Source organism: Engystomops pustulosus, unplaced genomic scaffold (genome assembly GCF_040894005.1).
Source record: "Engystomops pustulosus unplaced genomic scaffold, aEngPut4.maternal MAT_SCAFFOLD_59, whole genome shotgun sequence".
In the NCBI taxonomy this organism is placed as follows: Eukaryota; Metazoa; Chordata; class Amphibia; order Anura; family Leptodactylidae; genus Engystomops; species Engystomops pustulosus.
This window is the reverse complement of record NW_027284967.1, coordinates 600,734-623,897: the sequence shown is the minus strand read 5'-3', so window position 1 is coordinate 623,897 and position 23,164 is coordinate 600,734. Positions and strand designations below refer to the sequence as shown.

At 60.4% G+C, this 23,164-nt stretch overlaps 1 protein-coding gene across 2 annotated transcripts in view; it reads left to right on the top strand.

The window, feature by feature from the left end:
* Nucleotides 1-20,940, top strand: part of LOC140106884 (myosin-IIIb-like) — a 39,111-nt gene extending 18,171 nt beyond the window's left edge. The window contains exons 13-29 of one of the 2 annotated variants that reach the window (XM_072131508.1): nucleotides 911-976; nucleotides 1,056-1,169; nucleotides 1,523-1,634; nucleotides 1,734-1,780; nucleotides 2,839-2,898; nucleotides 4,708-4,827; nucleotides 4,909-4,994; nucleotides 6,284-6,331; nucleotides 6,412-6,459; nucleotides 6,536-6,627; nucleotides 8,246-8,380; nucleotides 8,454-8,572; nucleotides 8,677-8,855; nucleotides 12,897-12,986; nucleotides 15,077-15,242; nucleotides 16,128-16,268; nucleotides 20,703-20,940. In XM_072131508.1, coding sequence (XP_071987609.1) covers nucleotides 911-976; nucleotides 1,056-1,169; nucleotides 1,523-1,634; nucleotides 1,734-1,780; nucleotides 2,839-2,898; nucleotides 4,708-4,827; nucleotides 4,909-4,994; nucleotides 6,284-6,331; nucleotides 6,412-6,459; nucleotides 6,536-6,627; nucleotides 8,246-8,380; nucleotides 8,454-8,572; nucleotides 8,677-8,855; nucleotides 12,897-12,986; nucleotides 15,077-15,242; nucleotides 16,128-16,268; nucleotides 20,703-20,759 — 1,680 coding nt within the window. In that variant the 3' untranslated portion in view covers nucleotides 20,760-20,940. Of the gene's footprint in view, nucleotides 1-910; nucleotides 977-1,055; nucleotides 1,170-1,522; nucleotides 1,635-1,733; nucleotides 1,781-2,838; nucleotides 2,899-4,707; nucleotides 4,828-4,908; nucleotides 4,995-6,283; nucleotides 6,332-6,411; nucleotides 6,460-6,535; nucleotides 6,628-8,245; nucleotides 8,381-8,453; nucleotides 8,573-8,663; nucleotides 8,856-12,896; nucleotides 12,987-15,076; nucleotides 15,243-16,127; nucleotides 16,269-20,702 lie in introns of those variants that run through there. The other variant, XM_072131509.1, reaches the window with a different exon arrangement.
* Nucleotides 20,941-23,164: the final 2,224 nt, after the last annotated feature.

Here is a 23,164-nt window from a genome sequence, read left to right as displayed (position 1 = left end):
TGCAGCACCCAATAACCAGCCCATACTGGTATGTGCACCAGCGAGTACACTGAGGGTGGCACCTGCAGCACCCAGTAACTAGACCATACTGGTATGTGCACCAACGAGTACCCCGAGGGGGGCACCTACAGCACTCAGTAACTAGACCATTCTGGTACGTGCACCAGCGAGTACACCGAGGGGGGCACCTACAGCACCCAATAACCAGTAACCATCCCATTCTGGTACGTGCACCAGCGAGTACACCGAGGGGGGCACCTACAGCACCCAATAACCAGTAACCAGCCCATACTGGTACGTGCACCAGCGAGTACACCGAGGGTGGCACCTGCAGCACCCAATAACCAATAACCAGCCCATACTGGTATGTGCACCAGCGAGTACACCGAGGGGGGCACCTACAGCACCCAATAACCAGTAACCATCCCATTCTGGTACGTGCACCAGCGAGTACACCGAGGGGGGCACCTACAGCACCCAATAACCAGTAACCAGCCCATACTGGTACGTGCACCAGCGAGTACACCGAGGGTGGCACCTGCAGCACCCAATAACCAGTAACCAGCCCATACTGGTATGTGCACCAGCCGGGCCAGCCCCCTGTGGGGGGAGGAGGGGCAGAGTGGCCATTACTGTGGGGCAGGGGGGTCCGGGTCGCCTCTGCACTACCCGGGTCACTAATAACCAGCTCTTACTGTTATACCCGGTGACCGGGTCAGCTGTAGTAAATGCCCTCAGGGTGGCAGCAGCACCAAGCCCGTACTGGTAATTGTGTCCGCCCAGTTGGGGGTGTAGGTGGGGTACCTGCAGGGGGAGGTGTGGCTCTGCTGCGGGCACAGTGTGTGGGTAGTATACGGGCACGTGCCGCTGCGCCCCATAGGTGACTGTATATGTTTGTATCCGTCTCTAGGATCTCTTCCTGGCGCGGCCCTGGGGCGTCTTCTCCATTCTGGATGAGCAGACCACCTTCCCCCAGGTAAGTGCTCACAGCTGTGGGAGGGGCTGGTGGTCACATGACTGCCGGTGTCCTCTGAGCATTTACCACTTGTTTCCAGGCATCTGACACATCATTTGTAGAGAAACTTACTGCCGAATGTCGAGCGAATCCGTATTACGAGCGAACGCGAGGAAAAGATCCCGGATTTATTATCCATCACTACGCGGGGAAGGTGACTACGATTGTTAGCTCCACCCCTCTTGCCCTGCACGGGGAGGGGGGTGTAGCTCCACCCCTCTTGCCCTGCACGGGGAGGGGGGTGTAGCTCCACCCCTCTTGCCCTGCACGGGGAGGGGGATGTAGCTCCACCCCTCTTGCCCTGCACGGGGAGGGGGGTGTAGCTCCACCCCTCTTGCCCTGCACGGGGAGGGGGGGTGTAGCTCCACCCCTCTTGCCCTGCACGGGGAGGGGGGTGTAGCTCCACCCCTCTTGCCCTGCACGGGGAGGGGGGTGTAGCTCCACCCCTCTTGCTCTTCAGGGGGTATCCTGTTCCCCCATTGACAGTCTCATGCTCCTCCCACTTAGGTGAAGTACACAGCAGTAGGAATTTTGGAGAAGAACAGGGACACGATTCCTACGAATATTCAGAACCTGTTCATATACAGTGGGAACTTACTGCTGAGCCTTCTCTTCTCAGGTAGGTTGTCACGTGGTCATGGGGCAGGGGTCTGGTAATAGCCCCTTCCCCTCGTGTAATAACACTTTGAAAATTTTGGGTCCTTCACCATTTCCACAGCCAGTATCTCCAGGACGGGAACCCTGATGCCCATACACAGGGAGAAGGTAGGTGACGGACTTGTCATAGTGACTCCATCGTCTTGATTCCCCTGTATCAGAGAGCCCCCCCATCATTAGACAGACCCCCCCCCATCATTAGACAGACCCCCCCCCCCATCATTAGACAGACCCCCCCGCCATCATTAGACAGACCCCCCCGCCATCATTAGACAGACCCCCCCCGCCATCATTAGACAGACCCCCCCGCCATCATTAGCCAGACCCCCCCCCCATCATTAGACAGACCCCCCCCCATCATTAGACAGACCCCCCCGCCATCATTAGACAGACCCCCCCGCCATCATTAGACAGACCCCCCCGCCATCATTAGACAGACCCCCCCCCATCATTAGACAGACCCCCCCCCCATCATTAGACAGACCCCCCCCCCATCATTAGACAGACCCCCCCGCCATCATTAGACAGACCCCCCCGCCATCATTAGCCAGACCCCCCCCCATCATTAGACAGACCCCCCCCATCATTAGACAGACCCCCCCCCCATCATTACAGACCCCCCCCCCATCATTAGACAGACCCCCCCCCATCATCAGACAGACCCCCCCCCCATCATCAGACAGACCCCCCCCCATCATTAGACAGACCCCCCTCCATCATTAGACAGCCCCCCCCTCCATCATTAGACAGCCCCCCCCTCCATCATTAGACAGACCCCCCCCCCATCATTAGGCAGACCCCACCCCCATCATTAGGCAGACCCCACCCTCATCATTAGGCAGACCCCCCACCCCCATCATTAGGCAGACCCCCCACCCCCATCATTAGGCAGACCCCCCACCCCCATCATTAGGCAGACCCCCCACCCCCATCATTAGGCAGACCCCCCACCCCCATCATTAGGCAGACCCCCCACCCCCATCATTAGGCAGACCCCCCACCCCCATCATTAGGCAGACCCCCCACCCCCATCATTAGGCAGACCCCCCACCCCCATCATTAGGCAGACCCCCCACCCCCATCATTAGGCAGACCCCCCACCCCCATCATTAGACAGACCCCCCCCATCGATTCCTACAATAGACTTCATGTCATCTTGTTTTTAGGTCCAGATATCCCAGGATAAAGCTTCGTCTCGTAAGATGTCTGTTGGGGCACAGTTTCGGGTATGATGTGTATGTGGCAGCCCAGGGGTCGGAGCTTTGATATATGGGTGGTGGTATGTGGTTAGGGGTTGTCTATGTGGGGGACGGTGTAGGTGGGGTATGGGGTTGTCTCTTTGGTGGGGGTGTTGGCGGCCGTCTGTGTTGGGGGGGGGGGTTTGCGTCTCTGTGGTCTCTGTGGGGGTTTTGGGGGGGGGGTTTGCGTCTCTGTGGGGGTGTTGGGGGGGGGGGGGGTTTGCGTCTCTGTGGGGGTGTTGGGGGGGGGGGGGTTTGCGTCTCTGTGGGGGGGGTTTTTTTCGTCTCTGTGGGGGTGTTGGGGGGGGGTTGCGTCTCTGTGGGGGTGTTGGGGGGGGGGGGTTTGCGTCTCTGTGGGGGTGTTGGCGGCCGTCTGTGTTGGGGGGGGGGGGTTTGCGTCTCTGTGGGGGTGTTGGGGGGGGGGGTTTGCGTCTCTGTGGGGGTGTTGGGGGGGGGGGGTTTGCGTCTCTGTGGGGGTGTTGGGGGGGGGGTTTGCGTCTCTGTGGGGGTGTTGGGGGGGGGGGGGTTTGCGTCTCTGTGGGGGTGTTGGGGGGGGATTTTTGCGTCTCTGTGGGGGTTTTGGGGGGGGGGTTTGCGTCTCTGTGGGGGTGTTGGGGGGGGATTTTTGCGTCTCTGTGGGGGTGTTGGCGGCCGTCTGTGTTGGGGGGGGGGGGTTTGCGTCTCTGTGGGGGTGTTGGGGGGGGGGGGTTTGCGTCTCTGTGGGGGTGTTGGGGGGGGGGGTTTGCGTCTCTGTGGGGGTGTTGGGGGGGGGGGGGGTTTGCGTCTCTGTGGGGGTGTTGGGGGGGGGGGTTTGCGTCTCTGTGGGGGTGTTGGGGGGGATTTTTGCGTCTCTGTGGGGGTGTTGGCGGCCGTCTGTGTTGGGGGGGGGGGGGTTTGCGTCTCTGTGGGGGTGTTGGGGGGGGGGGGTTTGCGTCTCTGTGGGGGTGTTGGGGGGGGGGTTTGCGTCTCTGTGGGGGTGTTGGGGGGGGATTTTTGCGTCTCTGTGGGGGTGTTGGCGGCCGTCTGTGTTGGGGGGGGGGGTTTGCGTCTCTGTGGGGGTGTTGGGGGGGGGGTTTGCGTCTCTGTGGGGGTGTTGGGGGGGGATTTTTGCGTCTCTGTGGGGGTGTTGGCGGCCGTCTGTGTTGGGGGGGGGGGTTTGCGTCTCTGTGGGGGTGTTGGGGGGGGGGGGTTTGCGTCTCTGTGGGGGTGTTGGGGGGGGGGGGGGGTTGCGTCTCTGTGGGGGTGTTGGGGGGGGGGGTTTGCGTCTCTGTGGGGGTGTTGGGGGGGGATTTTTGCGTCTCTGTGGGGGTGTTGGCGGCCGTCTGTGTTGGGGGGGGGGGGGTTTGCGTCTCTGTGGGGGTGTTGGGGGGGGGGGGGTTTGCGTCTCTGTGGGGGTGTTGGGGGGGATTTTTGCGTCTCTGTGGGGGTGTTGGCGGCCGTCTGTGTTGGGGGGGGGGGGTTGCGTCTCTGTGGGGGTGTTGGGGGGGGTTTGCGTCTCTGTGGGGGTGTTGGGGGGGGGTGTTGGGGGGGGGTTTGCGTCTCTGTGGGGTGTTGGGGGGGGGGCCGTCTCTGTGGGGTGTTGGGGGGGGGGCCGTCTCTGTGGGGGTGTTGGGGGGGGGTTGCGTCTCTGTGGGGATGTTGGGGGGGGGGGTTGCGTCTCTGTGGGGGTGTTGGGGGGGGGGGGTGGCCGTCTCTGTGGGGTGTTGGGGGGGGGGGCCGTCTCTGTGGGGTGTTGGGGGGGGGCCCGTCTCTGTGGGGGAATCTTCTGAAGCCGATATCTCTGGTGACCTCTCACAGCGTTCTCTTGGGGTTCTCATGGAGAAGTTGTTTGCCGCCAGCCCCCATTTTGTCCGATGCATTAAACCCAACCGTGAGAAGCTTCCGGGCATCTTCCAGGCTGAGGAGGTGCTGGCCCAGGTGAGGGGCATTGTGGGGACGTGTGTGACCCAGATGTGCCATGGACCCTACTAACGCCCTGCACCTATCATCTCTCTCCAGCTGCGGTGTAATGGGCTGATGGAGACCCTGAGGATCCGCAGGGGTGGCTTCGCATGGAGACCTTCCTTCCAGGACTTTGTGGGGCAGTAAGTGATCAAGAGGGGTTTCCTCAGGGAAGTAATACAATATATAGAGCCCATGGGTGACGTGCGGACCTCTTTGCTTGGCTGTGAACATAGCGCCCCTCACGGGCAGGAGGGAGAAGTGAGGCTTCCAGTTCCTTGTCAGATATGTATATCCCCTTCATCTGCATGAGGTCACCTGACCATTCCAAAAAGTCAGTGCTGTCATGTAGTCTACACGGTAGTCACCTGTGGCCTAGTCCCGTGAGCTCTATGGTGGTCACCCTGTGTCCTGGTCACATGGTATCTATGGTGGTTACCCCATGGCGTGATCATATGAGTTAAAGGGGTTTTCTCGTCTGGGCATTCACATTCAGTTTCATTAATCTGCCATATACAAACATTTCTTCAATTAGATGTTATTAAAAAAAATGTTCCTGTGTGAAGATAATTTCTCATAAATGTAGCCATGTTGTCCCTTAGAAACGAGATAGCTTCCGTGGATACGGCCACCTCTGCCTGAGAGATTGCACAAATAAACAAAAAGGTTTTGTATATGAAATGTCCAGGAGTTACTGCAAGTCCCACAGCCGTCCTGTGGTAATGATTGCTTAATCCAGGAGGTCAGGCAGGACTCTATAGCGCAAGTCTGGCCACCGCTGCCAGAGTGGTACGTGGTCGTATCCGAGGAAGCCATCTCGTTTCTAAGGGACAAAATGACTACATTTATGAGAAATTATCTTCACACAGGAACATTTTTTTTAATAACATCCAATTGAAGAAATGTTTATACATGGAAGATTAGTGAAACTGAATGTGAGTGCCCAGACGAGAATACCCCTTTAAATCAAAATTGCATGAAGGTGCCTTTGTCTATAAGCTCCTTAGTGTAAATGGGGAAGTGTCTGCTTTCAGAGAACGTTGGGGTTTGTTGGGGTTTAGTATAATTCTTTATGTTGTAATTCTGTAATTTTGGTTTTATTTGTACATGTCAAAATTTGCTCGGGCCAATAACGCGTCAAAATTTCCAGCAACGCCCGGCAGGGAAAGGGTTAAAGGGGTTTTCCAGGTTCATAATTTGTATGTAATTGGGTTTAAGTGGCATCTTAATGATAAAGTAGAACCTCTTCCCTGTGTAGTACTACTTACCTCCTGTCCGGCGCAGCGCCCCCTGTATAAAGGGGCTGGACCTGCGGCCTGCATTTGGCTGTGGCAGGAGCCCTACGGACACAGGTAAGTATCACTACTTCATACTCTTTAAGCCAATAAAGTAATAAGTGATGAGCCCCTTTAACTCTCTTCTTCCATTGTAGGTTTGGGATCCTCCTCCTTACGCCTGATGTACCGGTGAGCAGAGACGGGTGAGTGGGGGCTCCAGGAGACCCCAGACCATCTCTCATACATGTGTATATACAATGACCACTCCCTTTTTTCTCTTCAGTGCTGTACAGATCCTGCAGAGGGTGCAGCTGAGTGGATGGCGGTGCGGGTAGGTACTCTGCCAGACCCGGCTCTATTGTTGGAGTGATGTCATGGTGACTCCTGTTATCTCTGATCCACAACAGGAGGTCTCGTCTCTTCTTTAAATACTGGCATCAGGATGAGATGGCGCAGAGGCTCCAGAGGCTGCGAGAGGCCACCATCACCATACAGAAGAGTAAGTCATGGGGTACAGCTTTGATGATGATCTCCTCGTCGTCTTGCCCTTCCATCCAGGGGCCGTGGTGTCCTCGTCGTCTTGCCCTTCCCTCTGGGGGCCGTCTTGTCCTCGTTGTCTCGCCCTCCCAGCGGAGCCGTCGTGTCCTCGTTGTCTCGCCCTCCCAGCGGAGCCGTCGTGTCCTCGTTGTCTCGCCCTTCCCTCCGGGGGCCGTCGTGTCCTCGTTGTCTCGCCCTTCCCTCCGGGGGCCGTCGTGTCCTCGTTGTCTCGCCCTTCCCTCCGGGGGCCGTCGTGTCCTCGTTGTCTTGCCCTCCCAGCGGAGCCGTCGTGTCCTTGTCGTCTTGCCCTCCCAGCGGAGCCGTCGTGTCCTCGTCGTCTTGCCCTTCCCTCCGGGGGCCGTTGTGTCCTCGTCGTCTTGCCCTTCCCTCCGGGGGCCGTTGTGTCCTCGTTGTCGCGCCCTTCCCTCAAGCGGAGCAGCCGTGTCCTCGTTGTTGTGCCCTTCCCTCCGGGGGCCGTCGTGTCCTCGTTGTCTCGCCCTTCCCTCCGGGGGCCGTCGTGTCCTCGTCGGCTCGCCCTTCCCTCCGGGGGCCGTCGTGTCCTCGTCGGCTCGCCCTTCCCTCCGGGGGCCGTCGTGTCCTCGTCGGCTCGCCCTTCCCTCCGGGGGCCGTCGTGTCCTCGTCGGCTCGCCCTTCCCTCCGGGGGCCGTCGTGTCCTCGTCGGCTCGCCCTTCCCTCCGGGGGCCGTCGTGTCCTCGTCGGCTCGCCCTTCCCTCCGGGGGCCGTCGTGTCCTCGTCGGCTCGCCCTTCCCTCTGGGGGGCGTCGTGTCCTCGTTGTCGCGCCCTTCCCTCCGGGGGCCGTCGTGTCCTCGTTGTCGCGCCCTTCCCTCCGGGGGCCGTCGTGTCCTCGTTGTCGCGCCCTTCCCTCCGGGGGCCGTCGTGTCCTCGTCGGCTCGCCCTTCCCTCCGGGGGCCGTCGTGTCCTCGTCGGCTCGCCCTTCCCTCCGGGGGCCGTCGTGTCCTCGTCGGCTCGCCCTTCCCTCCGGGGGCCGTCGTGTCCTCGTCGGCTCGCCCTTCCCTCCGGGGGCCGTCGTGTCCTCGTCGGCTCGCCCTTCCCTCCGGGGGCCGTCGTGTCCTCGTCGGCTCGCCCTTCCCTCCGGGGGCCGTCGTGTCCTCGTCGGCTCGCCCTTCCCTCCGGGGGCCGTCGTGTCCTCGTCGGCTCGCCCTTCCCTCCGGGGGCCGTCGTGTCCTCGTCGGCTCGCCCTTCCCTCCGGGGGCCGTCGTGTCCTCGTCGGCTCGCCCTTCCCTCCGGGGGCCGTCGTGTCCTCGTCGGCTCGCCCTTCCCTCCGGGGGCCGTCGTGTCCTCGTCGGCTCGCCCTTCCCTCCGGGGGCCGTCGTGTCCTCGTCGGCTCGCCCTTCCCTCCGGGGGCCGTCGTGTCCTCGTCGGCTCGCCCTTCCCTCCGGGGGCCGTCGTGTCCTCGTCGGCTCGCCCTTCCCTCCGGGGGCCGTCGTGTCCTCGTCGGCTCGCCCTTCCCTCTGGGGGTCGTCGTGTCCTCGTTGTCGCGCCCTTCCCTCCGGGGGCCGTCGTGTCCTCATTGTGTCACTGTATCTGTCGTTGTTTAGGGTACAAGGGTCTCGTTTGCCGCAAGACGTACCTCAACCTCCTGGAGGAAATGAAAAAACTGCAGGAGAAGCGGAGACGGGAAGAGCTGGAGGCAGAGAGGGAGCGTGCGAGACTCCAGGAGGAGGCAGCTACAAGTATGGGACTGTATGATGTAGCTGCTGTGGGGAGGGGCCCTGTCAAACCGCCTCTGATAATGTTGTCTTTCAGGAGCTGCATCACGTCCCGTTCCTCTGCCTCGGAGAAGACCACCTATAAAGCCAACGGGGCCGTTCAGTGGCATCCGTCAGGAGCCCCCGGTGCCGCGCCCGCGAAGCCGCGTGTTTCAGGTAGGTGCACATGATGCTTAGTATCTGGGTATGCGCGTGGTACAGATGGAGATGACCTTTGCCCTTATATCCTGTGACCACTTATGTACAGTGTGTGGTTGCAGCTCTCCCCATATGACAATTCTACGTTACATCCACGGCTTCCGGCCACGGCTCACGAGGATGGAGAGAAGAAGCTGCTGCAGCGGCGGAAGACCCTCTTGTGGTTCAAGGAGACTCAGGCCAAGAAGGTTTTGGATCGTGGAGCCTTTCCCCCGTGGCTGCATGGCATGATCTCCCGCAGGTAACAAAACATGGCTGCGAGATCCGTGGCAGAGACACAGCGCGGCATGTAGGAAGTGTATGATGCAGTGAGTGGAGGGTATGAGTAATGGTGATGGATCCTCCATCACACAGGAGCTTACAGTCTATGAGGATGAGGGGGTGACACAAGAGCTTACAGTCTGAGGATTAGGGGGTGACACAAGAGCTTACAGTCTATGAGGATGAGGGGGTGACACAAGAGCTTACAGTCTATGAGGATGAGGGGGTGACACAAGAGCTTACAGTCTATGAGGATGAGGGGAGACACAAGAGCTTACAGTCTATGAGGATGAGGGGGGACACAAGAGCTTACAATCTATGAGGATGAGGGGGTGACTCAAGAGATTACAGTCTATGAGGATGAGGAGGTGACACAAGAGCTTACAGTCTATGAGGATGAGGAGGTGACACAAGAGCTTACAGTCTATGAGGATGAGGGGGGACACAAGAGCTTACAGTCTATGAGGATGAGGAGAGGACACAAGAGCTTACAGTCTATGAGGATAAGGGGGTGACACAAGAGCTTACAGTCTATGAGGATGAGGGGGTGACACAAGAGCTTACAGTCTATGAGGATGAGGGGAGGACACAAGAGCTTATAGTCTATGAGGATGAGGTGAGGACACAAGAGCTTACAGTCTATGAGGATGAGGGGTTGACACAAGAGCTTACAGTCTATGAGGATGAGGGGTTGACACAAGAGCTTACAGTCTATGAGGATGAGGGGGAGACACAAGAGCTTACAGTCAATGAGGATGAGTGAGGGGACACAAGAGCTTACAGTCTATGAGGATGAGGAGGTGACACAAGAGCTTACAGTCTATGAGGATGAGGGGGGACACAAGAGCTTACAGTCTATGAGGATGAAGGGGACACAAGAGCTTACAGTCTATAAGCATGAGGGGGACACAAGAGCTTACAGTCTATAAGCATGAGGGGGACACAAGAGCTTACAGTCTATGAGGATGAGGGGGTGACACAAGAGCTTACAGTCTATGAGGATGAGGGGGTGACACAAGAGCTTACAGTCTATGAGGATGAGGGGGTGACACAAGAGCTTACAGTCTATGAGGATGAGGGGGGACACAAGAGCTTACAGTCTATGAGGATGAGGGGGTGACACAAGAGCTTACAGTCTATGAGGATGAGGGGGGACACAAGAGCTTACAGTCTATGAGGATGAGGGGGTGACAAGAGCTTACAGTCTATGAGGATGAGGGGGTGACACAGGAGCTTACAGTCTATGAGGATGAGGAGGACACAAGAGCTTACAGTCTATGAGGATGAGGGGTTGACACAAGAGCTTACAGTCTATGAGGATGAGGAGAGGACACAAGAGCTTACAGTCTATGAGGATAAGGGGGTGACACAGGAGCTTACAGTCTATGAGGATGAGGGGAGGACACAAGAGCTTATAGTCTATGAGGATGAGGTGAGGACACAAGAGCTTACAGTCTATGAGGATGAGGGGTTGACACAAGAGCTTACAGTCTATGAGGATGAGGGGTTGACACAAGAGCTTACAGTCTATGAGGATGAGGGGGAGACACAAGAGCTTACAGTCAATGAGGATGAGTGAGGGGACACAAGAGCTTACAGTCTATGAGGATGAGGGGGTGACACAAGAGCTTACAGTCTATGAGGATGAGGGAGGACACAAGAGCTTATAGTCTATGAGGATGAGGGAGGACACAAGAGCTTACAGTCTATGAGGATGAGTGAGGGGACACAAGAGCTTACAGTCTATGAGGATGAGGGGGTGACACAAGAGCTTACAGTCTATGAGGATGAGAGGGTGACACAAGAGCTTACAGTCTATGAAGATGAGGGGGTGACACAAGAGCTTACAGTCTATGAGGATGAGGGGGGACACAAGAGCTTACAGTCTATGAGGATGAGGGGGTGACGCAAGAGCTTACAGTCTATGAGGATGAGGGGGGACACAAGAGCTTACAGTCTATGAGGATGAGGGGGTGACACAAGAGATTACAGTCTATGAGGATGAGGGGGACACAAGAGCTTACAGTCTATGAGGATGAGGGGGTGACACGAGCTTACAGTCTATAAGCATGAGGGGGACACAAGGGCTTGCAGTCTATGAGGATGAGTGGGACACAAGAGCTTACAGTCTATGAGGATGAGAGGGTGACACAAGAGCTTACAGTCTATGAGGATGAGGGGGTGACACAAGAGCTTACAGTCTGAGGATGAGGGGGTGACACAAGAGCTTACAGTCTATGAGGATGAGGGGGGACACAAGAGCTTACAGTCTATGAGGATGAGGGGGTGACACAAGAGCTTACAGTCTATGAGGATGAGGGGGAGACACACAAGAGCTTACAGTCTATGAGGATGAGTGAGGGGACACAAGATCTTACAGTCTATGAGGATGAGGGAGGACACAAGAGCTTACAGTCTATGAGGATGAGAGGGTGACACAAGAGCTTACAGTCTATGAGGATGAGGGGAGGACACAAGAGCTTACAGTCTATGAGGATGAGGGGGTGACACAAGCGCTTACAGTCTATGAGGATGAGGGGAGGACACAAGAGCTTACAGTCTATGAGGATGAGGGGGTGACACAAGCGCTTACAGTCTATGAGGATGAGAGGGTGACACAAGAGCTTACAGTCTATGAGGATGAGGGGAGAACACAAGAGCTTACAGTCTATGAGGATGAGGGGGTGACACAAGCGCTTACAGTCTATGAGGATGAGAGGGTGACACAAGAGCTTACAGTCTATGAGGATGAGGGGGTGACACAAGCGCTTACAGTCTATGAGGATGAGAGGGTGACACAAGAGCTTACAGTCTATGAGGATGAGAGGGTGACACAAGAGCTTACAGTCTATGAGGATGAGGGGGTGACACAAGAGCTTACAGTCTATGAGGATGAGAGGGTGACACGAGCTTACATTCTATGAGGATGAGGGGAGGACACAAGAGCTTACAGTCTATGAGGATGAGAGGGTGACACGAGCTTACAGTCTATGAGGATGAGAGGGTGACACAAGAGCTTACAGTCTATGAGGATGAGGGGGTGACACAAGCGCTTACAGTCTATGAGGATGAGGGGGTGACACAAGAGCTTACAGTCTATGAGGATGAGGGGAGGACACAAGAGCTTACAGTCTATGAGGATGAGGGGAGGACACAAGCGCTTACAGTCTATGAGGATGAGGGGGTGACACAAGCGCTTACAGTCTATGAGGATGAGGGGGTGACACAAGAGCTTACAGTCTATGAGGATGAGGGGAGGACACAAGAGCTTACAGTCTATGAGGATGAGGGGAGGACACAAGAGCTTACAGTCTATGAGGATGAGGGGGTGACACAAGCGCTTACAGTCTATGAGGATGAGAGGGTGACACAAGAGCTTACAGTCTATGAGGATGAGGGGAGGACACAAGAGCTTACAGTCTATGAGGATGAGGGGGGTGACACAATAGCTTACAGTCTATGAGGATGAGTGGAGGACACAAGAGCTTACAGTCTATGAGGATGAGGAGGACACAAGAGCTTACAGTCTATGAGGATGAGGGGGGTGACACAAGAGCTTACAGTCTATGAGGATGAGGGGAGGACACAAGAGCTTACAGTCTATGAGGATGAGGGGGGGGGGCACAAGAGCTTACTGTTTATGAGGATGAGGGGGTGACACAAGAGCTTACAGTCCATGAGGATGAGGGGGAACACAAGAGCTTAGTCTATTAGGATGAGGGGGTGACACAAGAGCTTACAGTCTATGAGGATGAGGGGGACACAAGAGCTTACAGTCTATGAGGATGAGGGGGACACAAGAGCTTACAGTCTATGAGGATGAGGGGAGGACACAAGAGCTTAGTCTATGAGGATGAGGGGGTGACACAAGAGCTTACAGTCTATGAGGATGAGGGGTGACACAAGAGCTTACAGTCTATGAGGATGAGGGGGGGACACTAGAGGTATATTGCTGGTATATAGGGGTATCCCTGTAGACACACACCCCCAGTCTTACTGACTGCTTCCTGGTATTTTGTAGGGAGACAGAGAATCTGCTGATGGACAAAGAACACGGAGACTTTCTGGTTCGGATCAGCCAGAACCGTGCAGGATACATCCTGAGCTACAAGTGAGTCGGACCCGCCACACTGGGGGTATACAGCCAGCCCCCTGTAGCGTGTAGCCAGCCAGTCCCGAGTAGCCAGCCAACCCCGTGTAGCGTGTAGCCAGCCAACCCCGTGTAGCGTGTAGCCAGCCAACCCCGTGTAGCGTGTAGCCAGCCAACCCCGTGTAGCGTGTAGCCAGCCAACCCCGTGTAGCGTGTAGCCAGCCAACCCCGTGTAGCGTGTAGCCACAGGCAGCCCCCTGTAGCGTGTAGCCACAGGCAGCCCCCTGTAGCGTGTAGCCACAGGCAGCCCCCTGTAGCGTGTAGCCACAGGCAGCCCCCTGTAGCGTGTAGCCACAGGCAGCCCCCTGTAGCGTGTAGCCACAGGCAGCCCCCTGTAGCGTGTAGCCACAGGCAGCCCCCTGTAGCGTGTAGCCACAGGCAGCCCCCTGTAGCGTGTAGCCACAGGCAGCCCCCTGTAGCGTGTAGCCACAGGCAGCCCCCTGTAGCGTGTAGCCACAGGCAGCCCCCTGTAGCGTGTAGCCACAGGCAGCCCCCTGTAGCGTGTAGCCACAGGCAGCCCCCTGTAGCGTGTAGCCACAGGCAGCCCCCTGTAGCGTGTAGCCACAGGCAGCCCCCTGTAGCGTGTAGCCACAGGCAGCCCCCTGTAGCGTGTAGCCACAGGCAGCCCCCTGTAGCGTGTAGCCACAGGCAGCCCCCTGTAGCGTGTAGCCACAGGCAGCCCCCTGTAGCGTGTAGCCACAGGCAGCCCCCTGTAGCGTGTAGCCACAGGCAGCCCCCTGTAGCGTGTAGCCACAGGCAGCCCCCTGTAGCGTGTAGCCACAGGCAGCCCCCTGTAGCGTGTAGCCACAGGCAGCCCCCTGTAGCGTGTAGCCACAGGCAGCCCCCTGTAGCGTGTAGCCACAGGCAGCCCCCTGTAGCGTGTAGCCACAGGCAGCCCCCTGTAGCGTGTAGCCACAGGCAGCCCCCTGTAGCGTGTAGCCACAGGCAGCCCCCTGTAGCGTGTAGCCACAGGCAGCCCCCTGTAGCGTGTAGCCACAGGCAGCCCCCTGTAGCGTGTAGCCACAGGCAGCCCCCTGTAGCGTGTAGCCACAGGCAGCCCCCTGTAGCGTGTAGCCACAGGCAGCCCCCTGTAGCGTGTAGCCACAGGCAGCCCCCTGTAGCGTGTAGCCACAGGCAGCCCCCTGTAGCGTGTAGCCACAGGCAGCCCCCTGTAGCGTGTAGCCACAGGCAGCCCCCTGTAGCGTGTAGCCACAGGCAGCCCCCTGTAGCGTGTAGCCACAGGCAGCCCCCTGTAGCGTGTAGCCACAGGCAGCCCCCTGTAGCGTGTAGCCACAGGCAGCCCCCTGTAGCGTGTAGCCACAGGCAGCCCCCTGTAGCGTGTAGCCACAGGCAGCCCCCTGTAGCGTGTAGCCACAGGCAGCCCCCTGTAGCGTGTAGCCACAGGCAGCCCCCTGTAGCGTGTAGCCACAGGCAGCCCCCTGTAGCGTGTAGCCACAGGCAGCCCCCTGTAGCGTGTAGCCAGCCAGGCAGGCAGCCCCCTGTAGCGTGTAGCCACAGGCAGCCCCCTGTAGCGTGTAGCCAGCCAGGCAGGCAGCCCCCTGTAGCGTGTAGCCAGCCAGGCAGGCAGCCCCCTGTAGCGTGTAGCCAGCCAGGCAGGCAGCCCCCTGTAGCGTGTAGCCAGCCAGGCAGGCAGCCCCCTGTAGCGTGTAGCCAGCCAGGCAGCCAGCCCCCTGTAGCGTGTAGCCAGCCAGGCAGCCAGCCCCCTGTAGCGTGTAGCCAGCCAGGCAGCCAGCCCCCTGTAGCGTGTAGCCAGCCAGGCAGCCAGCCCCCTGTAGCGTGTAGCCAGCCAGGCAGCCAGCCCCCTGTAGCGTGTAGCCAGCCAGGCAGCCAGCCCCCTGTAGCCACAGGCAGCCCCCTGTAGCGTGTAGCCAGCCCCCTGTAGCCACAGGCAGCCCCCTGTAGCGTGTAGCCAGCCCCCTGTAGCCACAGGCAGCCCCCTGTAGCGTGTAGCCACAGGCAGCCCCCGTATACAGCACAGCGTACGCTCTCGGGCTCTATAGTTGAGCTCTCCTCTTGCTGTCACTCCTCAGAGCTCGGGATCGCTGCCGCCATTATATGATTGACGTTCGCTGTAACGGATGTTACGTCATCCTCGGAGAAGATCGCGCTCACACATCTCTCCCGGCGCTAGTGGAATTCCACCAGATAACCGGGATCCAACCGTACGGAGAAATCCTCAGAGAGCCCTGTGAGAAGGTAACTCCTAATATCCATCACACAATGTATCACTCCCATCATCCCTGACCCCAGGAGCTCACAATCTAATCTCCCTATCACACACCATGTATCACTCCCATCATCCCTGACCCCAGGAGCTCACAATCTAATCTCCCTATCACACACCATGTATCACTCCCATCATCCCTGACCCCAGGAGCTCACAATCTAATCTCCCTATCACACACCATGTATCACTCCCATCATCCCTGACCCCAGGAGCTCACACACCATGTATCACTCCCATCATCCCTGACCCCAGGAGCTCACAATCTAATCATCCTATCATCACACAATGTATCACTCCCATCATCCCTCACCCCAGGAGCTCACAATCTAATCTCCCTATCACACACCATGTATCACTCCCATCATCCCTGACCCCAGGAGCTCACACACCATGTATCACTCCCATCATCCCTGACCCCAGGAGCTCACAATCTAATCATCCTATCATCACACAATGTATCACTCCCATCATCCCTCACCCCAGGAGCTCACAATCTAATCTCCTATCATCACACAATGTATCACTCCCATCATCCCTCACCCCAGGAGCTCACAATCTAATCTCCCTATCACACACCATGTATCACTCCCATCATCCCTGACCCCAGGAGCTCACAATCTAATCATCCTATCATCACACAATGTATCACTCCCATCATCCCTCACCCCAGGAGCTCACAATCTAATCATCCTATCATCACACAATGTATCACTCCCATCATCCCTCACCCCAGGAGCTCACAATCTAATCTCCTATCACACACATTGTATCACTCCCATCATCCCTTACAGCAGCCCTCTGTGAATGATGTGGTACCCAGGATGATGGGGGTTGTGACTCTCTCCTCTCTGTAGAAGGACATTTGGGAGCCGGATTTTGAGGAGCTGAAGTTTTTGAAGAGAACGTTGTCCCAGGATGATGAGAGTGCGCGCTCTCCCGATGTCTCCAGGACGGTGCAGATGTCTGTGCGGAGAGCCATGCACCAGATCCAGCAGGTGAGACCCCCTCAATACGGGGCCCGGGGAGGGAGGGGGGCTCTAACCCTCACTATGGGGCCCGGGGAGGGAGGGGGGCTCTAACCCTCACTATGGGGCCCGGGGAGGGAGGGAGGGGGGCTCTAACCCTCACTATGGGGCCCGGGGAGGGAGGGGGGCTCTAACCCTCACTATGGGGCCCGGGGAGGGAGGGAGGGGGGCTCTAACCCTCACTATGGGGCCCGGGGAGGGAGGGGAGCTCTAACCCTGGAGATGGGAGGGAGGGGGCTCTAACCCTCAATACGGGGCCCGGGGAGGGAGGGGGGCTCTAACCCTCACTATGGGGCCCGGATAGGGAGGGAGGGGGGCTCTAACCCTCACTATGGGGCCCGGATAGGGAGGGAGGGGGGCTCTAACCCTCACTATGGGGCCCGGATAGGAAGGGAGGGGGGCTCTAACCCTCACTATGGGGCCCGGGGAGGGAGGAAGGGGGGCTCTAACCCTCACTATGGGGCCCGGGGAGGGAGGGGGGCTCTAACCCTCACTATGGGGCCCGGGGAGGGAGGGGGGCTCTAACCCTCACTATGGGGCCCGGGGAGGGAGGGAGGGGGGCTCTAACCCTCACTATGGGGCCCGGATAGGGAGGGAGGGGGGCTCTAACCATCACTATGGGGCCCGGGGAGGGAGGGAGGGGGGCTCTAACCCTCACTATGGGGCCCGGGGAGGGAGGGAGGGGGGCTCTAACCCTCACTATGGGGCCCGGGGAGGGAGGGAGGGGGGCTCTAACCCTCACTATGGGGCCCGGGGAGGGAGGGGGGCTCTAACCCTCACTATGGGGCCCGGGGAGGGAGGCGGGCTCTAACCTTCAATATGGGGCCCGGGGAGGGAGGGGGGCTCTAACCCTGGAGATGGGAGGGAGGGGGGCTCTAACCCTCACTATGGGGCCTGGGGAGGGAGGGGGCTCTAACCCTGGAGATGGGAGGGAGGGGGGCTCTAACCCTGGAGATGGGAGGGAGGGGGGCTCTAACCCTCACTATGTGGCCTGGGGAGGGAGGGGGGCTCTAACCCTCACTATGGGGCCTGGGGAGGGAGGGGGGCTCTAACCCTCACTATGTGGCCTGGGGAGGGAGGGGGGCTCTAACCCTCACTATGGGGCCTGGGGAGGGAGGGGGCTCTAACCCTGGAGATAGGGGGGGAGGGGGGCTCTAACCCTCACTATGGGGCCCGGGGAGGGGGGGAGGGGGGCTCTAACCCTCACTATGGGGCCCGGGGAGGGAGGGAGGGGGGCTCTAACCCTCACTATGGGGCCCGGGGAGGGAGGGAGGGGTTCCTCTAACCCTGACTCTGGGGCCCGGGGAGGGAGGGGGGCTCTAACCCTCACTCTGGGGCCCGGGGAGGGAGGGGGGCTCTAACCCTCACTCTGGGGCCCGAGGAGGGAGGGAGGGGGGCTCTAACCCTCACTCTGGGGCCCGAGGAGGGAGGGAGGGAGGGGGGCTCTAACCCTCACTCTGGGGCCCGAGGAGGGAGGGAGGGAGGGGGGCTCTAACCCTCACTCTGGGGCCCGAGGAGGGAGGGAGGGAGGGGGGCTCTAACCCTCACTCTGGGGCCCGGGGAGGGAGGGAGGGGGGCTCTAACCCTCACTCTGGGGTCCGGGGAGGGAGGGAGGGGGGCTCTAACCCTCACTCTGGGGCCCGGGGAGGGAGGGGGGCTCTAACCCTCACTCTGGGGCCCGGGGAGGGAGGGAGGGGGGCTCTAACCCTCACTATGGGGCCCGGGGAGGGAGGGAGGGGGGCTCTAACCCTCACTATGGGGCCCGGGGAGGGAGGGAGGGGGGCTCTAACCCTCACTCTGGGGCCCGGGGAGGGAGGGAGGGGGGCTCTAACCCTCACTCTGGGGCCCGGGGAGGGAGGGAGGGGGGCTCTAACCCTCACTCTGGGGCCCGGGGAGGGAGGGAGGGGGGCTCTAACCCTCACTCTGGGGCCCGGGGAGGGAGGGAGGGGGGCTCTAACCCTCACTCTGGGGCCCGGGGAGGGAGGGAGGGGGGCTCTAACCCTCACTCTGGGGCCCGGGGAGGGAGGGAGGGGGGCTCTAACCCTCACTCTGGGGCCCGGGGAGGGAGGGAGGGGGGCTCTAACCCTCACTCTGGGGCCCGGGGAGGGAGGGAGGGGGGCTCTAACCCTCACTCTGGGGCCCGGGGAGGGAGGGAGGGGGGCTCTAACCCTCACTCTGGGGCCCGGGGAGGGAGGAAGGGGGGCTCTAACCCTCACTCTGGGGCCCGGGGAGGGAGGAAGGGGGGCTCTAACCCTCACTCTGGGGCCCGGGGAGGGAGGGAGGGGGGCTCTAACCCTCACTCTGGGGCCCGGGGAGGGAGGGAGGGGGGCTCTAACCCTCACTCTGGGGCCCGGGGAGGGAGGGAGGGGGCTCTAACCCTCACTCTGGGGCCCGGGGAGGGAGGGAGGGGGGCTCTAACCCTCACTCTGGGGCCCGGGGAGGGAGGGAGGGGGGCTCTAACCCTCACTCTGGGGCCCGGGGAGGGAGGGAGGGGGGCTCTAACCCTCACTCTGGGGCCCGGGGAGGGAGGGAGGGGGGCTCTAACCCTCACTCTGGGGCCCGGGGAGGGAGGGAGGGGGGCTCTAACCCTCACTCTGGGGCCCGGGGAGGGAGGGAGGGGGGCTCTAACCCTCACTCTGGGGCCCGGGGAGGGAGGGAGGGGGGCTCTAACCCTCACTCTGGGGCCCGGGGAGGGAGGGAGGGGGGCTCTAACCCTCACTCTGGGGCCCGGGGAGGGAGGGAGGGGGGCTCTAACCCTCACTCTGGGGCCCGGGGAGGGAGGAAGGGGGGCTCTAACCCTCACTCTGGGGCCCGGGGAGGGAGGAAGGGGGGCTCTAACCCTCACTCTGGGGCCCGGGGAGGGAGGGAGGGGGGCTCTAACCCTCACTCTGGGGCCCGGGGAGGGAGGGAGGGGGGCTCTAACCCTCACTATGGGGCCCGGGGAGGGAGGGAGGGGGGCTCTAACCCTCACTCTGGGGCCCGGGGAGGGAGGGAGGGGGGCTCTAACCCTCACTCTGGGGCCCGGGGAGGGAGGGAGGGGGGCTCTAACCCTCACTCTGGGGCCCGGGGAGGGAGGGAGGGGGGCTCTAACCCTCACTCTGGGGCCCGGGGAGGGAGGGAGGGGGGCTCTAACCCTCACTCTGGGGCCCGGGGAGGGAGGGAGGGGGGCTCTAACCCTCACTCTGGGGCCCGGGGAGGGAGGGAGGGGGGCTCTAACCCTCACTCTGGGGCCCGGGGAGGGAGGGAGGGGGGCTCTAACCCTCACTCTGGGGCCCGGAGAGGGAGGGAGGGGGGCTCTAACCCTCACTCTGGGGCCCGGGGAGGGAGGGAGGGGGGCTCTAACCCTCACTCTGGGGCCCGGGGAGGGAGGGAGGGGGGATCTAACCCTCACTCTGGGGCCCGGGGAGGGAGGGAGGGGGGCTCTAACCCTCACTCTGGGGCCCGGGGAGGGAGGGAGGGGGGCTCTAACCCTCACTCTGGGGCCCGGGGAGGGAGGGAGGGGGGCTCTAACCCTCACTCTGGGGCCCGGGGAGGGAGGGAGGGGGGCTCTAACCCTCACTCTGGGGCCCGGGGAGGGAGGGAGGGGGGCTCTAACCCTCACTCTGGGGCCCGGGGAGGGAGGGAGGGGGGCTCTAACCCTCACTCTGGGGCCCGGGGAGGGAGGGAGGGGGGCTCTAACCCTCACTCTGGGGCCCGGGGAGGGAGGGAGGGGGGCTCTAACCCTCACTCTGGGGCCCGGGGAGGGAGGGAGGGGGGCTCTAACCCTCACTCTGGGGCCCGGGGAGGGAGGGAGGGGGGCTCTAACCCTCACTCTGGGGCCCGGGGAGGGGAGGGGGGCTCTAACCCTCACTCTGGGGCCCGGGGAGGGAGGGAGGGGAGGGGGATCTAACCCTCACTCTGGGGCCCGGGGAGGGAGGGAGGGGGGCTCTAACCCTCACTCTGGGGCCCGGGGAGGGAGGGAGGGGAGGGGGGATCTAACCCTCACTCTGGGGCCCGGGGAGGGAGGGAGGGGGGCTCTAACCCTCACTCTGGGGCCCGGGGAGGGAGGGGGGCTCTAACCCTCACTCTGGGGCCCGGGGAGGGGGGAAGGGAGGGAGGGAGGGAGGGAGGGAGGGGGGCTCTAACCCTCACTCTGGGGCCCGGGGAGGGAGGGGGGCTCTAACCCTTACTCTGGGGCCCGGGGAGGGAGGGGGGCTCTTTCCCTGGAGATAAGGGGGGGGGGGTCGGCTCTTTCCCTGGAGATAAGGGGGGGGGGTCGGCTCTTTCCCTGGAGATAAGGGGGGGGGGGCGGCTCTTTCCCTGGAGATAAGGGGGGCGGCAGGGTTCTTTCCCTGGAGATAGGGGGGGGGGGGACTAGACTTGTGCACCCGCTCGGCTTCTCGTGATGTCTTCTATCTCCTCCAGGCCTCTCTTGGACATGCTGGTTGTAAAGCTGAGGGGCACCGAGAACTGGTGACCTAATGAATGGACCTCCACAGCGATGCGAGGGAGGGGGTGACGAGACCTGGGAGAGACTTGTGCCGCAGGTTATGTCCCTGGTGGTCCTGCTCTTGGTGGGAGTGTGACCTCCGGTGTCTCCTCCTCTCAGCTCCTGATGATGTAACTTCTGTTGATGATGTAAATAAAATGACTTTGATATCTCCGGGCCTTGCTCGCTGGTTGGGTGGCGGGTCAGGGCCTTGCTCGCTGGTTGGGTGGCGGGTCAGGGCCTTGCTTGCTGGTTGGGTGGCGGGTCAGGGCCTTGCTTGCTTGCTGGTTGGGTGGCGGGTCAGGGCCTTGCTTGCTTGCTGGTTGGGTGGCGGGTCAGGGCCTTGCTTGCTTGCTGGTTGGGTGGCGGGTCAGGGCCTTGCTTGCTTGCTGGTTGGGTGGCGGGTCAGGGCCTTGCTTGCTGGTTGGGTGGCGGGTCAGGGCCTTGCTCGCTGGTTGGGTGGCGGGTCAGGGCCTTGCTTGCTGGTTGGGTGGCGGGTCAGGGCCTTGCTCGCTGGGTGGTTGGGTGGCGGGTCAGGGCCTTGCTCGCTGGGTGGTTGGGTGGCGGGTCAGGGCCTTGCTCGCTGGGTGGTTGGGTGGCGGGTCAGGGCCTTGCTCGCTTGCTGGTTGGGTGGCGGGTCAGGACCTTGCTCGCTCGCTGGTTGGGTGGCGGGTCAGGGCTTTGCTCGCTCGCTGGTTGGGTGGCGGGTCAGGGCCTTGCTCGCTCGCTGGTTGGGTGGCGGGTCAGGGCCTTGCTCGCTCGCTGGTTGGGTGGCGGGTCAGGGCCTTGCTCGCTCGCTGGTTGGGTGGCGGGTCAGGGCCTTGCTCGCTCGCTGGTTGGGTGGCGGGTCAGGGCCTTGCTCGCTCGCTGGTTGGGTGGCGGGTGAGAGGGATATTGAAGGCGTCCGCTAGCCTGGGGAGGGGCTCTACAACCTTAAGCACAGCATTGTGGGTAGGGGGTGTGAACTTGTACTATTAGGAGTTACTCAGGATATGCACAGTATATACTATACCCCTGTATTACATACCGTTCTCCCTTTATTAGATATACATCCCGTGCCCCTCTCTATTGGATATATAACAATGTGATGATGCATCTGTACACATCACCCCTGCAGGACCAGAGCTGCTCCCTGGGAGAAAACCAAAGCACAATGAATCCCCCTTTAGTATATAGGCAGCCCCAGCACAATGCAGCCCCCAGTATATAGACAGCCCCTCCACCCCCTGTATATAGGCATCGCCAGCACAATGACTCCACTTAGTATGTAGGTGGCCTCAGCACAATGCAGCCCCCAGTATATAGACAGCCCCTCCACCCCCTGTATATAGGCATTGCCAGCACAATGACTCCACTTAGTATGTAGGTGGCCTCAGCACAATGCAGCCCCCAGTATATAGACAGCCCCTCCACCCCCTGTATATAGGCATCGCCAGCACAATGACTCCCCCTTAGTACATAGGTAGCCTCAGCTCAATTCAGCCCCCCCCCCCCCCACAACCTGTATATAGGCATCCCCAGCACAATGCAGCCCCAAGTATGTAGACAGCCCCTCCACCACCTGTATATAGGCATCCCCAGCACAATGAATCCCCCTTAGTATATAGGCAGCCCCCAGTATATAGACAGCCCCTCCACCCCCTGTATATAGGCATCCCCAGCACAATGACTCCCCCTTAGTATGTAGGTAGCCTCAGCACAATGCAGCCCCCAGTATATAGGCAGCCCCACCACCCCCTGTATGTAGGCATCCCCAGCACAATGCAGCCCCCAGTATATAGACAGCCCCTCCACCCCCTGTATATAGGCATCCCCAGCACAATGACTCCCCCTTAGTACATAGGTAGCCTCGGCACAATGCAGCCCCCTGTATATAGGCATCCCCCCCACCCCCTGTATATAGGCATCCCCAGCACAATGCAGCCCCAAGTATGTAGACAGCCCCTCCACCACCTGTATATAGGCATATGCATCCCCCCCGTATATAGGCAGCCCCTCCACCCCCTGTATGTAGACAGCCCCATCCAGATTATTCTGGCACTCACACGGCTTCTCATTTCTGACCCCAGCGAGTATCAGCTGGGTCTCGATACTTGTTGAAGAAGAGGAGCCATTGGGAGCAGTGGAAGGCACAACAGCACCACCTGGTAGAGGGGGATCTGCGGCCATGGACAGGACACTCCTCTCTCCGCCTCATGTGGTTTCCTGTCCCTGACGGGAGCCTGAGTGTGAAGAGGATCACTACCTGGTGCCTGTCAGAGGGTAGGTACTGGGGCCTGATCCCGGCCAGTGAGCTGGAGGTCATCCAGATCTGGAGTCCTAACGTTGTAGGGACTAGAAGGTGCCTGTTCTGGTGCCCTGCGGCACACGGCTGACCCCAGTGTGGGAGCAGGGAGAC